Below are 14,159 nucleotides of genomic sequence, written 5' to 3' on the forward strand. Positions count from 1 at the left end.
TTATATGATATAAATCCAATAAAAGGCATGTAATCATGAATACAATGCTCCACGTAAAAATACAAAAGTATGTAAAATTCTATTTACACCCTATATTTATCATCAATATTCAAGGTCCCAAAACTTTAAACATGACATAACCCCCTGCTGCCAAGAGCCTAGTGCCCATAAGAAAAATCTCACATTTTATTAACACTCTTTCCGCAATTCAAAATAAAAATGGACCATTTGTACTATTAGTATCTCATAACTTCATACCATTCTACCTTAATATCAATTCTACTTTTTTTTACCAACTCAAGCACTCATTCCCATCAACAATCACGTTTAAGTCAAGTCTGCAGTTTATGAAAATGCACCAATTACTACACTGATGGCTCCAACAATATCAAGCCAACAATGCAACAAATATATATATATATATATATTATATTATATATAAATATATATATATATATATATATATATATATCACACACCTTTAAATAACCCTCCAGCTCATGATTTCATACCCATTGCCTCCAAAAAATTCAGCCAATCTCTAACCTTTTGGCAAAGTAAACGTCCACTCTGTACAATATGCCAACAGTTTCATGCCCATTATTTCCCAAATTTTCCAGCCATCCATCATCACAAAGTTTAACAGAACATCCAAATATAAAATTCAAAATTCATTAGTATCCACCATATCATGTTCTAATCAAAGTCAATTTTATAACTAACCCAACCTTCCAATTCATCTACACCATTTGTTTTCAAACACATAAAAATACTCCAATTGTAAACAAAATAAATGAGCCCAATAGCCAATCAAATCAACCAACCATAGCATGCATTTCCGTATAATCCAAAGGAAAGATTAAAAAAATTACATAAACACAATTTTATAACCATTCCTATTAATGAAATTCACTGGCCCAATCTTAACACCTCTTAATATAATCTTCTCTTCCACTTCCACTCTAGCACATAATTAAACCATTCGTTAATTAAAAGAAACATTCAGCAAGGTCAGCACCCATATGAACAAAATGAATCCAAACGGAGATGAAATTTAGATGCATGAATTCTTTATGCAATACTATTCCACTCACACTTTCTCCTTTGCTTTTAACTCAAGTGCTTGGTCCTCCTATCTCTTCACCCAAAATTTCTCTGAAAACTCTTCTCCTACAAGCACACTCGGTTCTCCTTATTCAACTCAATGTTATTTTTTCTCTTTTTCAATGTGCGTAGGAGAAGAATGTAAATGTGAAAGACAAGAATAAACAAGCTTCTCTCACACTTTATCTTTTTGTTTCTCTCGGCCATCTTTTCTCCACTCCACCATTCCTCATCTCAAAATTAATAAAATTTCACACATCAATGGCAAAACAATGTGCAAAACCGTGGGCTAATTCTCCTAAAGAAATTGCCTTTAACCATCTTGCAATGGCCCATTATGCATGCATCCCTTAGTCTTTGATTCTTACATCTTGCACCCCAAAATCCTTTAAATAAAGTAAGTTTTATCATGATTCACCCTGGAGAATTATGCATGATACCATTGCATGACACAATATTAAAAGGACCCCTCATCTTAATCAATTTCATAAAGTTGTTAAAAGATTTTCACACTTCCAATTTCGCACAAGTACTCTTGCAAAACTACCTAATAACCCACCATGCCTTATTTCTTACTAAAACATCTCTAAAAAGTTTCAATTCTTACATATTACCCCCTAGATTCACATAAATAAAATTAAGTAAAACCCACAAAGAAAATACGGAGTATTACATTCACTGTATTTCTGATTTCTCCTCCCATCCATCTCTTCAACTTCAGTTTTCTTCTCTCTTAATCTTTTAGAAACCACTCAAAAATACTTCTCACTCAGAAACTTCTCTCACTCACGGGCTCACCCCTTCAGATTCCCACCAAAAATACTTTTACTCTCAAACCAGATCGCTTTTGCATGTATATTATAAGTTCTAATAATTAGATAATGTAGCTGGTGGTATTACTGAAATTATTAACCGTAGAATTTTAAGCATGTATCCGATAAGTCTATACATTTGATGATTTTTAGTGAGTTATGAGTCCAGCAGAGGAGAGGTGTTCAGGCAGGGACTCATCTATAAACTTGCTGGGTTTGGTTCTTTGATGTGAACTGGTAGTGAAACCCTTTAGGGTATGTAAGTAGTGTTTCTCTTAGGTATTGTTGAGAACATGCATACTTCTTTATCACTAAAGTTTAAGGATCTCATTAACTATTGGAATGTGCATCGGGATTTCACACGATGTGTTATCATGTGTATGAAGGCTGACTACGACTGGGAAAACTGAAATATTATACTATTAAGCTTCTATTAAGTTTCAGTTAGTCACTTAAGTAAAACAGCATCGTTTTATTATACTTCAATTCAGAGAAGAAACTTTCTGAACAATTTCAGATCAAGCTGAGAGGGTTGCTTTCTTTAGCAAAAATTGTTCGTTCATCAATCTGGGGCTCTTGATCAACGGCCAGTTTGTTAGTCATTTGTGTTTCTTGAAGTCATTTCTGATTGGCGATTCATAATGTGACACGGATTGCTAACCTGGGATGGTTGAATAATTAATGAAATCATTTATCAATTTGTGCCATAAACTTTAGCGTTTTGAAGGTAATTACCACTTTAATCTTCATTCTCCAACATAAAGAATAATAATTACATCAATCACTAATGGAAACCAGCTCATGCTTGAAAGTTTATAATAAGCAGAAACAGATGTATAATTAATAATTAATTAATTATAAAGTTTAGCTTTTGCAAGAGCACTTAAAAAAGTGAATGGTAACTGTAGCTACTTTAATCTTCTTTTTCCACCACAAACAATAATAAAATAATTAATTATGAAGCACAAGATCGATATTCAAAGTCAGCTAGCCCAAGTGGTGGGTCTCCAGAGTCATCAGTCATCCACGGTAAAGTTAGAATCAATTGTTGTTCTTCCTCTTCTCTCTCACTCTCAGTCTTTCATAAATCACGAAAACATATTCTCACTCAGAAACCTCTCTCCCCCCTTCAGATGCCACTACAAAAGTTTTTACTCTGAAGTCAGATCGCTTGATTTTCACTTCTCTCTTGTTCCTTTACTTCTCTTTTAAAGAAAAAAAAAATCCCTTTTTCTTATTACTTCTTAAAAAAAAAAAAAAAAAAAAAAAATTTGTATCAGTATTTGAGTTTCCATTCGCTTATATCTTGTTTAAAAAAAAAAAAAAATTCATCTCTTATTTCTTTTTATCCAAAATTCCTCTTGTATTTTTCAAATTTGAAAGTTTGCGCCCTAGTTGTCCTGTTTTTAACTCTGTTTTACTTTCTTTCTCTTATTTTTTTCAATCTTAAAAAAAAATACAAGTGAAGGAGAAAGTAGAAAGTTTTGAAAATGGTCGAAATCGCGAGTTTTGTTCTCGATGTTGTCAAGTGCTTGGCTGCTCCGATTGGGCGTCCATTTATGTACCTGTACAACTACAAGAAGAACATTGACAATCTCCAAGATGAAGTTAAGAACCTGAAGAATACAAGAGACGAAGTGCAGGTTAAGGTTGAGGTTGCTGAACTGAACGGGGAAGAGATCAAACAGAGAGTTAAGGAGTGGCAGACTAAGGTGAACAATACCATTACGGAAGCAGAGAGGTTGATTGAAGAGAAAGAAGAAAACGCTCGATGTTTCAAGGGATTGCGCCCCAACTGTATCAACCGCTACAAACATAGCAAGAAGGCATTCAAATTAAAGCGGGATTATATTGGTCCACTCCTGCTGCAAGAGGAAAGATTCGGTGAAGTTTTCGATTGGTGTATACAACAATCCAAGTACGAGAAGAACTTTGTCAAATTCCGAGATGATGTTTTGAAGCTGAAGAATGCAAGACGCAAAGTGCAGCATAAGGTTGAGGAGGCTAAAATCAATGGGGAAGAGATTGAAGAGGATGTGAAGAAGTGGCTAGAGGATGTTGACTCTGTCATTGTTAAAGCAGAGGAGTTGATTGAAAACCAAAGTTCGATTGGCACTGACTGGCAGACGCGCTACCAAAATAGCAAGGCAGCATCCGAATTAATGGTGGATGATATTGGTCCACTCCTGCAGCAAGAAGAGAAATTCGACAGAGTTTCCTATCCTACTATTCCACTAGAGAAGAACTTTGACAAGCTCCGAGATGATGTTTCGAAGCTGAAGAATGCAAGACTCAAAGTGCAGCGTAAGGTTGAGGTGGCTGAAAAAAATGTGGAAGAGATTGAAGAGGATGTGAAGAAGTGGCTAGAGGAAGTTGACTCTATCATTATTAAAGCAGGGGAGTTGATTGAAAACCAAAGTTCAATTGGCACTGACTGGCAGACGCGCTACCAATATAGCAAGGCAGCATCCGAATTAATGGTGGATGATATTGGTCCACTCCTGCAGCAAGAAGAAAGATTCGAAAAAGTTTCCCATCCTACTATTCACAAGGAGATATGGCTTAGATCTGATGAAGATTATTTGGTTTTCGAATCAAGAAACTCCGCTGAGAAGAATGTATGGGAGGCATTAAAAGATGAGAATATCTACATGATCGGTGTTTATGGGATGGGTGGTCTGGGCAAGACCACTCTTGTGCAGGAAATTGGTAGGAATGCTGAGAATAATAAGCTCTTTAATGAGATTGTTTTTGTTGAGGTAATGTTTAAACCAAGGGGTTTCACTTTTAATTAGCATATTTATTTTGAGTGATAATTATTAGTATTTAAATTTATATCAGTAATTTTATTTAAGTGAAATTAATTAGATTTTACTCTTCTATATAAGGATGTTTATAATTTACGAGAAAAAAGTATTCAACCGAATATTTTTTCTTCGTTGTTTATGAAGAAATCCTTGTTTTTGTTATTTTATTTATAATTTTATATATCTTAATTCAGTTTATCTCTTAAGGTTTACTTTGTTGTTAGATTATTTTTTTAATAGATGAATATCTATTTTTTTAAAGGCATAGTTATTCATTTAAGATTTTTTTTTTCTTATTATATTTTGTGGTTCTTTGTCTTGCAGGTAACAGAAACTCCTGATACAACAAAGATTCAAACAGCAATTGCAAAGAAGCTAGGTCTTAGATTCGAAGATGAAAAGGAAGATGAGAGTGAAAGAGCAAGTAAGTTATATTCTAGAATGATGAAGAAGAATATCCTTCTAATTTTAGATAATATTTGGAAAGATTTAGAGTTGAAGACAGTTGGAATTCCTTCCTGAACTGATCGTGGAAGAAGTAAAATATTGATGACAACAAGAAATGTAAATGCGTTGGAGAAGATGGGTTCCACAAATAATTTCGGGATGGGCATTTTAAATGAAAAAGAAGCTTGGAGTCTATTCAAGAAAATGTCAGGTAATTGTTATTATAACTCATTATAATTTGTGTTATGGTTTGATGTGAATAAATAAAAAGTTAAAAGTAGTAATAACATGAAATATCTTCAAAATCTATATAATTACTCCATTGATAGAATAGTAGTGCCAGCTTAGGGACAAAATTAACTGATCTCCGTAACATCACGTTAAAAACAAGAAATCTAATTTAATTTAATTTTTCTGACATAAGTTTTATTTATTCTCTAATTAAATATTCTGAAAAATAAATTTCTATGGTTATCATACAAATCACCTACACTCTTTGGGTAGGGATTTGGTTGCGTAGAGGTTGGAGCTGATGGGGGGTTTGTAACTCATTTATATTTTAATCTGTTTGTTTTTATTTTTTACAATCTAATAACCATATTTTTTTTTCTTTTTATTCAAATTTTTTAATCTGATTTTTTTTAAAGTAATTTTATAACCGTAATTTTTTTCTTTTAAATTCGTAACCTATTATTTTTTTCTCTCTCTTTTTATTCATTTTTTTAATCCGATTCTTTTGAAAAATAATTCAATTAACTCTTTTTTTTCTCTCATTTTTTATTTCGTAACCTCCACTCTTCCTAAAACCTAGTAGTTACAAACCTCACCCACATTGTGCCCCACCCCTATCGGTAGCCACTGACAACCTCCGTCACACCCATAGCCTCCCGTGCACCACCACCGCAACTCCAAATTATTGCCATCTCCTCCATTGCATCCACACCAGAGCCATCGCCATTGCATCCATAACACAACCATCGCCATTGCACCCACACCACAGCCCACCCTTTAGACCACCACCACAAGAAGCATAGAAAATCAGACGACGATCGTTGCCGCACCCATTGGCCTCCAGCGCACCACCACAACACGTAAACTGCAGGACACTTCCATTACACGCACACCACAGCATATCTCCATTGCACCCACACCACAACACATCCCCATTGCAGCCACACTGCAGAACACCACCCTTTAAACCACCACCACCACATCAGCCACAACAAATCCAGATCACCAATCAAATCAACTTCACAAGATCAACAACACCACCACCCAGGTTTAAAACAACCTCCCTAGCCAAAATTGATGCATAAAAAAACCACCCAAGGTGTCGCTGAGTTTTCTGAGGAAGAAGATGGGTTTAATGGGAATAGGGGTGGTGGTGTGGCGATAAGAAAGAGTGAATGGGTTAGGAATAAGATTTCTAGGGTTTTATTTATCTTAATTAATACACTATGTAAATACTTCTCTGCCCTTCACTCGAGTTTTTCAGGGTTTTATAATGGCTGTCCGTCAACAGGGAATAATTTATGGACCTAAACATTACTTTCTGACTTAAATTTAAAGTATATTCATTAATATTTGAATTAGTTTTATTATTTTCAGCCTAAATTCACAGTAATGAGAATTGACTTGGCAGCTTTATTTTACATTTCCCCATTTCTCATCATTTATTTTTCTTTTCTATAAATATGGTCTTAAAGTTCTTGATAAGACAAATGTATTTCTATGATTTTAGAGATGAAGAGTGGAAAAGAATTTTATTTGGAATTTAGTGCAGTTTATTTTTATTTTCAAATATTTTTTATGGTCTGTTTAGAAAAAAGTCTAAGAAGATTGCTAGAGGGAAAATAACAACATTTAGAAATTTTCTTGTTTAGAAAAAAGTCAATACCCAAAACATCACCACTGCCTCTTCACTACCATCTCTTTAAAAATCACAACCACCTTCAGAACATACGACATAACTGCTACCACTTTTCAAACCAATCACCACCATTAACAGTTATAACCATATAATTATAATCAGCAAATTTCTAATCATCCTACCAAAATCATATATTTTTCTTTAAGAAATTTGAGGAAAAAAAGGTGAAAGAAAAATAAAAAAGTTATCATACAAATCACCTACACTCTTTGGGGTGGGGATTTGGTTGCGGCTTGCCCACGATTTGGGCTGCTAAGTGGGGTTCGGCCGAGGAAAGTGGGGTACGGGATCTTTTTAATTTTTCTAATATTTTATTTTGTAATAATTTAATTTTTGGGTTTTAGTCATCCTCCAAGATTGAAGCAAATTATAAAAATCCCCTTGTAATATTCTAAATAACAAAAAAGACACTGACGTTAATTAGTTATTATAACTTTTGACACCTAACAATGATATAGCAATGGAATCCCGTATTTGCCCTTAAAAACGTTGCACAAAAGGGAAAAACTTAATTGTCCCTTTTATATAAAATATAAAGGGTTAGAAAGGTAGTTTCAAATATTAAATCTTGTTTTATCTTTTAGGTGCAACTTATTTATATTTAATCTACTTTTTTATTTTTTTAAATCTAATAACCGTATTTTTTTATCTATATAATTACACAACCATATAATAGTGTACATAATGTAAATTTAATAATGTAAATTTTTAAACTTGAAAATGCAAATTTCATGTACTAATAAATGGCACTGTTTTGCTTTTAAGATGTTGTCTCACCTTAGATCCTCTTAATTTCTATTCCGATTTCTACATCTTCAATCTTCTATTTTGAAATTTGTAACAGTTCTTTTTAAAATGATGAAGATGAAATTTAAAGTATATTCATTAAGATATATGTTTTAGACTAATTATTTATATTTGAATTAGTTTTAATAGATATCATTAGTTAATTATAGTGTTATAGTGCTCTTGATAAGACAATTTTAGAGATGAAGAGTGGAACGGAGTACCATTTGGAATTAAGTGCAGTTTATTTTTATTTTCAAATATTTTTTTATGGTTTTATTTAGAAAAGAGTCAAATAAGATAGCTAGAGGGAAAATAACAACACTTGGAACCTTTCTTGTTTTTAAATCCAAAGCATGTAAAGAGATAATGCAATTAGCATAATCCTAGCTTCCTGTGTAGGTGGTGAAATTCCAACCTGTGAATTGAATTCTTTGCCACAAGATGTATGTAATGAATGTGGAGGCTTGCCTATTGTCATTTGTACTATAGCAAAACATTAAAGAGCAAGCGTCGTCCATCTGATTGGAAAGTTGCCTTGCGAGACTTAAAAGCGCCTTCACCGGCAAAGTTCACGGGATTACTGGAAAACCCATACATGAAGATCGCCTTAAGTTACGAATATTTAAGAGATGATGAGCTGAAGAAAACTTTTTTAATTTCTAGTCTAATGGAAAATGATACTTCCATTTCAGACTTTTTCATACATGTTGTGGGATTGGATATACTTGAAAGAGCTAACTTGAAAATGGAAGAAGCAAGGGATAGATTAGATACATTGGTTCGCGACTTGAAAGACTCTTGTTTGTTAACTGAAGGTTCCACAAGCGAAGAATTTGCTATGCATGATGTTGTCCGTGCTGTTGCTGTTACAATTTCATATACAGACCACCATGTATTTACAGGGAGAAATGATGTTGAAAGGGAATGGAAGGATAAAGATAAGCTCAAGAAATGCACTAAAATCTCCTTAACTGATAGTAGTACAATTATTAGTGAGTTATGGCCTAATGATCTGGATTGTCCAAATCTTGAATATTTCTCTATGGCCACTACATGGGGTTCTTCTTTCGAAATCCCAGAGGATTTTTTCACGGTGATGCCAAAGCTCAAAGTTTTAAGTTTATATGGAATGCAACAATCAATGTTGCCGTCGTCACTTGATCTTCTGACAAACCTTCAAACTTTGTGTTTAAATGATAGCGAAATTGAAGATGTTGCTATTATTGGAAGCTAAAGAAACTAAAAGTTCTTAGCTTGCAAAATTCATCTATTAACGAATTGCCAACAGAATTGGGTCAATTGACTCAACTAAAGTTGTTCGATTTAAGCAATTGTTGTAGTTTGAAAATTATTGCGCCAAATGTGATATCAAACTTATTGCAATTGGAAGAATTCCATGTGAAGGGATGCCCTATTGAGTGGAAGGTTGAAGTACTTGAAGAATTGAAGCTCTTGTCTCAATTGGCCAGTTTAGAATTAGATATTAAAGATAACAAGATGTTGCCTAAAGACTTTTTTTCAAAAGAGCTTGAAAGGTACAAAATATCAATAGGAGATTGGTTCAACCGTTATATAAGAGGTAACGAAGATGAGGGTTTGAGGATGTTCGAATTGAAACTTAATTCTACCATCTCCTTAGAAGAGTTACGAGGAATCAGGAATGTTGAACTCTTACGCATAGTCGCTTTTTCAGATGTTGAGAATTGTTTTAATGATTTTGTCGCTCTCACACCACTTCTTAATGAAAAGGTTTAATTGACTATAACCTCTTGTACTTGTCTATTATATATATTCTCATTTTCTTCTCTTATGCCTTTTCTCATTTGTTAACACAGTTATCGTATTGATTTGTTTCTTCTCTTTTTTGCGCTTTTTTATGGTAATTTACATATTCATTTAAATTTCACTAGTAAATACTTCTCATTCAATCTCGATACTGCGTAATTTCTGTAGAATTGGTTTCATTATTTCATGCTTTATTCCATGATGAAATTTATTAGAGACAAAAAAAAAAAAAAAAAAAAATTGTAAATATTAATGGCATGTCATCTATAAATCCATAGGAATCAATTATTTCTTTTTTAAATTTATCTCATATGAGTTCGTAAATATTGAAACAATAAGTACTTTGATTGTAGGTTATTTTCACCGATTTGATGGCCTTGGAATTGAAGAATATTAGTTGTGGAAAGATTTGGGATAGCAAATTTCCAATAGTTACGTCTTCCTGCTATAAGGAGTTGACACGCTTTATCTTGGAGAGATGTGGAAAAATAAAATATGTGTTTCCATCTTCCATTGCCAAAAGGCTCGAAGCTCTACAATACCTTGAGATAAAGGATTGTAAGGTTTTAGAGGAGATTGTTGCGGAAGAAGAAGGAGCAGAAGCTTCTATTAATTTTGCCTTTCGGCAAATTACCAATTTGAAGCTTGAGAATTTACCAAAACTTAAAGCTTTCTATCCTGGAATACATTCTTGTGAATGGCCGATGTTAAAAAAGTTGGTGATCAATGAATGTGGAAAATTCACTTCAAAATGTCTAAGCTTCCAAGAAAATTCATTTCATATTCCAGAGCCAGAGTCCCTCTGCTTGGAGCATAAGGTATGAGTCTCTTGTTTACTTCTTTATTGAAAAAGAAAAAAAAAAACCTTATATATAGAACATATATTAGAACTTAATAATTTGTTTTTTTAACATCTCTTTCCTTTTTTAAATGAAAATTTAGGAAAAAGAAATAAAAATTAACGGTCCGTTGGATTTGGACAATTTTGTTATAGAGTCTTGTCAATAAAACTCATTAAAGTACTATGTTTAAATCATCCAGTATAATTCTATAAATTATCAAATGTTTACTAGAAATTATCATTATGATTTAATTTTCGGATATTATCAGTTGAAAACAACCTTTTGTTATTAATATTTTAAATTTGTGTTGGAGAAAAATATAGATATTATCAACTGGTACCTCCCCTAAACCAAAGTCATTCTACTCACAATTTGCAGCGGCCAAATCCCTCCTCTTACAACATTGCTAGCCTCGCAAGTGGTGCGCGGTTGGCCAAGGCCCCTGCTTATTTTTTTTTAATTATAAAATAATAAATATTTTAATTATTATTATTTTATATAAATTTACTTTTCAACTAAAAATATTTTAAAGTTGTATAAAAATATACCCTTATAAAATGTTAAATCTAACTATCTCTAATAACATTTTATCTCTTTTTAAACTATTTTGGAACTTGTTTTCTTTTTCTTATAGTTTGTAAAACATTATCCCTCAATTGATAGCAGTCTCTTCATTTTTACTAGAAATTGTGCCTAACAAGTGATCCTTCTTATGATTGGAAACCAGATCACAAATTCAAAATTATTTAACATGATTTGGTAGCTGATGAGCAAAAAATCAGTTCAAAATGGACAAAACTAAGTTAGTTACCATTAAATTTAAGAGGGAGAAAATTATAAGACATAGATACCCATATAATAATAGGGAGAATGACAAAAATGCACACCAAAAAACAAGTTAGTTTTTAAAACATGTTTAGTTTTCATAGGTTAGTATTGTTTTTTATGAAATTAATTTGACTAGTAAATTAAAGAATCATATGCAATTACCCTTTGTCCTTCTCACAGTTAATTTAAACCAATTTCAATTGTTCTATGTTTAAAATATAAAGAAAAACTTGGAAAGTGTAACTGAAGCAGTAATGAAGAAACCAGAATAGTGGAAGGTGATTGAGTATGGATGGAACAAAATGGGCTCAGGCCCAACTAAGAAGCCCAAAATCTAAAAGAATCCAACAAACATAAGAGACGAAGCAAATCTTTAAACTGATATAATGTCAAGGAGATTCAAAAAAACGATGGGGTGACTGTGACATTATCAAATTAATTAACTTTTTAAGATTTTCCTTCAAAAAGAGATTTAACACTTTTTCATATTCTTCTCTCTCACCAATCATCTAATTCGTTACTTTTGAAGATCCATGAATCTTCATTTATAATGAATTTGGGTATTGTTCACCAGCCATAGATTTTTACACTATTCGAATAATGATTAAAAAGCTAATTAGATTTTTGTTTCAATGGATTTGTAGATCAACTCTAATTTGGAGGATTTGTCTTTATCAAATAAGTTGAGACGGATTAAATGGCAGAGTCAATTTAAAACTCTTAAGATCGAAGGTGATGAGTCAGCAAATATTCCACTTGGGCTCCTTCAGAGATTTGAAAATCTGGAAGTGCTTCAACTAACTTGTTGTAAATACAAAGAAATGTTGTCACGTGGAAAAGATGAGGAACATATGCATATCACTTTAGGACCATCCTTAGCTTTTTTCCAGCATCTTCAAGTTTTGGATGTAAGTCATTGCAGAAAGTTGATAACGTTAATGACACCTTCAACGACTAGGAGCTTGGTGCAGTTGAGAGAATTGAGAGTAGAGGGATGTGAAATGGTGACAGAAATAGTAGAAAATGAGGGAGATACAACAACGAGTACTGAATTTGTTTTTGAAAATTTGAAGAAGTTGTTATTTAGAATGTTAGAAACTCTTGTATGTTTTTGCTCCGGAAATTACTCTTTTAATTTCCCATCTTTGGAAGAGTTAACTATAGGAGAATGCGCTAATATGAAGACTTTCTCTAAGGGAATCTTAAGCACACCAAAGTTACACAAAGTCAGTTATGAGAGCTTCAATGAGACTATACGCAAGAGCTTCAATGAGACTAACAAGAATTGGGAGAAAATAAAGGAAGTAGAGAATGAGGGGAATGATCTTAATAAAACAATACAAGGAGAATACAAGAAACAGGTATGTTTAAAAGTAATTAGTTTAAATATTTACTTATTTTTGCATTTTTTNAAGAAGTTGCTGGAATTTCCAGATGTACTGGAAGATAAGCACATGTTACAGCAATTTCTTGGGTTAGCCAATTACATGCGCGAGTATGTTCCTAATCTCGCTAATGTAATTAATGGCTTGACGCTTAAGGTTAGTGATAAAGTGCCTTGTTTTTGGATACTTGAAGATACTAATTGTGTTAAGCGGACCAAGGCCTTGACAAAGCAATTAAAACCTTTAAAACTCCCGGAAGATGAGGATAAACTCATTATAGAAAGTGATGCATCTCACTTGTATTGGGGAGGTGTGCTTAAGGCTAAGGGTAGTGATAATATTGAACGGATTGTTCAATATGCGTCAGGAAAATTCTCTCCTACTGAAATAAACTATCTTGTCCATGAGAAGGAAGTTTTAGCAGCGAAAGAATGTATTGACCGATTTCGATTGTTCGTAATCAGTCAAGAATTTACTTTAAGGACAGACTCTAAATATTTAAAAACCTTTATGAAACTGTCTTTAAAGGATGACAAAGCTAGACTAATCAGATGGCAGATTTGGTTTGCAAATTATAGAATCAAATTTGAATATATTTCTGGTAAATCTAACTTTGTTGCTGACTTTTTGTCCAGACATTTTGCAGAAGAATTGCAGGATAATGGCGGACAAGAAGGAAACTGGAAATCATTTCTCATGCTCCAAGTGTAAGCAACGAGGACACTTGAGAAGGAATTGTCCTTTGAAGGTTACTTCTACTTCAAAGGTTACTGCTAAAAAGGAGAAAACTGCGGATAAGTAGGTGGCTTCTTCTTCTTCTAAGCAGGTTACTGCGGTGTAGCAGGTTAAAGAAGGGAAGAATCGTGACTATGATTCTGATACTTCGGATAGAAGAAACCCAAAATTTCAACGATTGCAGGGTGAAACTTCTATGAAGGAAAATACTTCTGAAAAGAGGGTTACTCTTAAGAAGGAAACGACTCAGAAAAAGGCAATAGTTTGCTGGTCTTGTAAACAGGAAGGACATGAACGGGCTAATTGTCCACTGTCAAAGATCAAAACTTCTGAGGAATCATCGTCAGGTGCTACAAGCGTGGTGACACACACTCCACAAAAGAAGCTGTTAATTGACGCGGATATTTGTGAGAGGTTTAGCTTTCCAGAAGGCTTAAGATTAACTTCAGCTAGTCAAACACTCTGGGAGGATCTGGAAACCTAAATTATGATCGCGATGGCGACAGGACAAGGGGAAGTACAGATGTAGAGATGTTTAGAGAAGCTAGCAAGAAGGTTGGCATGGTTGGAAGCTGACAAACTGTTTTATGAGGATGAGGAGTTCAAGGGAACTGCTTTACTGTATGAAGCAAGAATTCAAAAACTTGAGGTAATAAGAAAATGTCATTTGTTTGACATGTCAAAACTCAAACTCG

At 33.3% G+C, this 14,159-nt stretch overlaps 1 protein-coding gene across 1 annotated transcript; it reads left to right on the forward strand.

The window, feature by feature from the left end:
- The first annotated feature begins 3,238 nt into the window (after positions 1–3,238).
- Positions 3,239–5,462, forward strand: LOC116118636 (uncharacterized protein PFB0765w-like). The gene is made up of 2 exons (XM_031404627.1): positions 3,239–4,675; positions 5,048–5,462. The coding sequence occupies exons 1-2, from the start codon at positions 3,407–3,409 to the stop codon at positions 5,243–5,245; spliced, it is 1,467 nt and encodes a 488-aa protein (XP_031260487.1). The 5' UTR covers positions 3,239–3,406; the 3' UTR covers positions 5,246–5,462.
- Positions 5,463–14,159: the final 8,697 nt, after the last annotated feature.

Source organism: Pistacia vera, unplaced genomic scaffold (assembly GCF_008641045.1).
Source record: "Pistacia vera cultivar Batoury unplaced genomic scaffold, PisVer_v2 Contig85, whole genome shotgun sequence".
In the NCBI taxonomy this organism is placed as follows: Eukaryota; Viridiplantae; Streptophyta; class Magnoliopsida; order Sapindales; family Anacardiaceae; genus Pistacia; species Pistacia vera.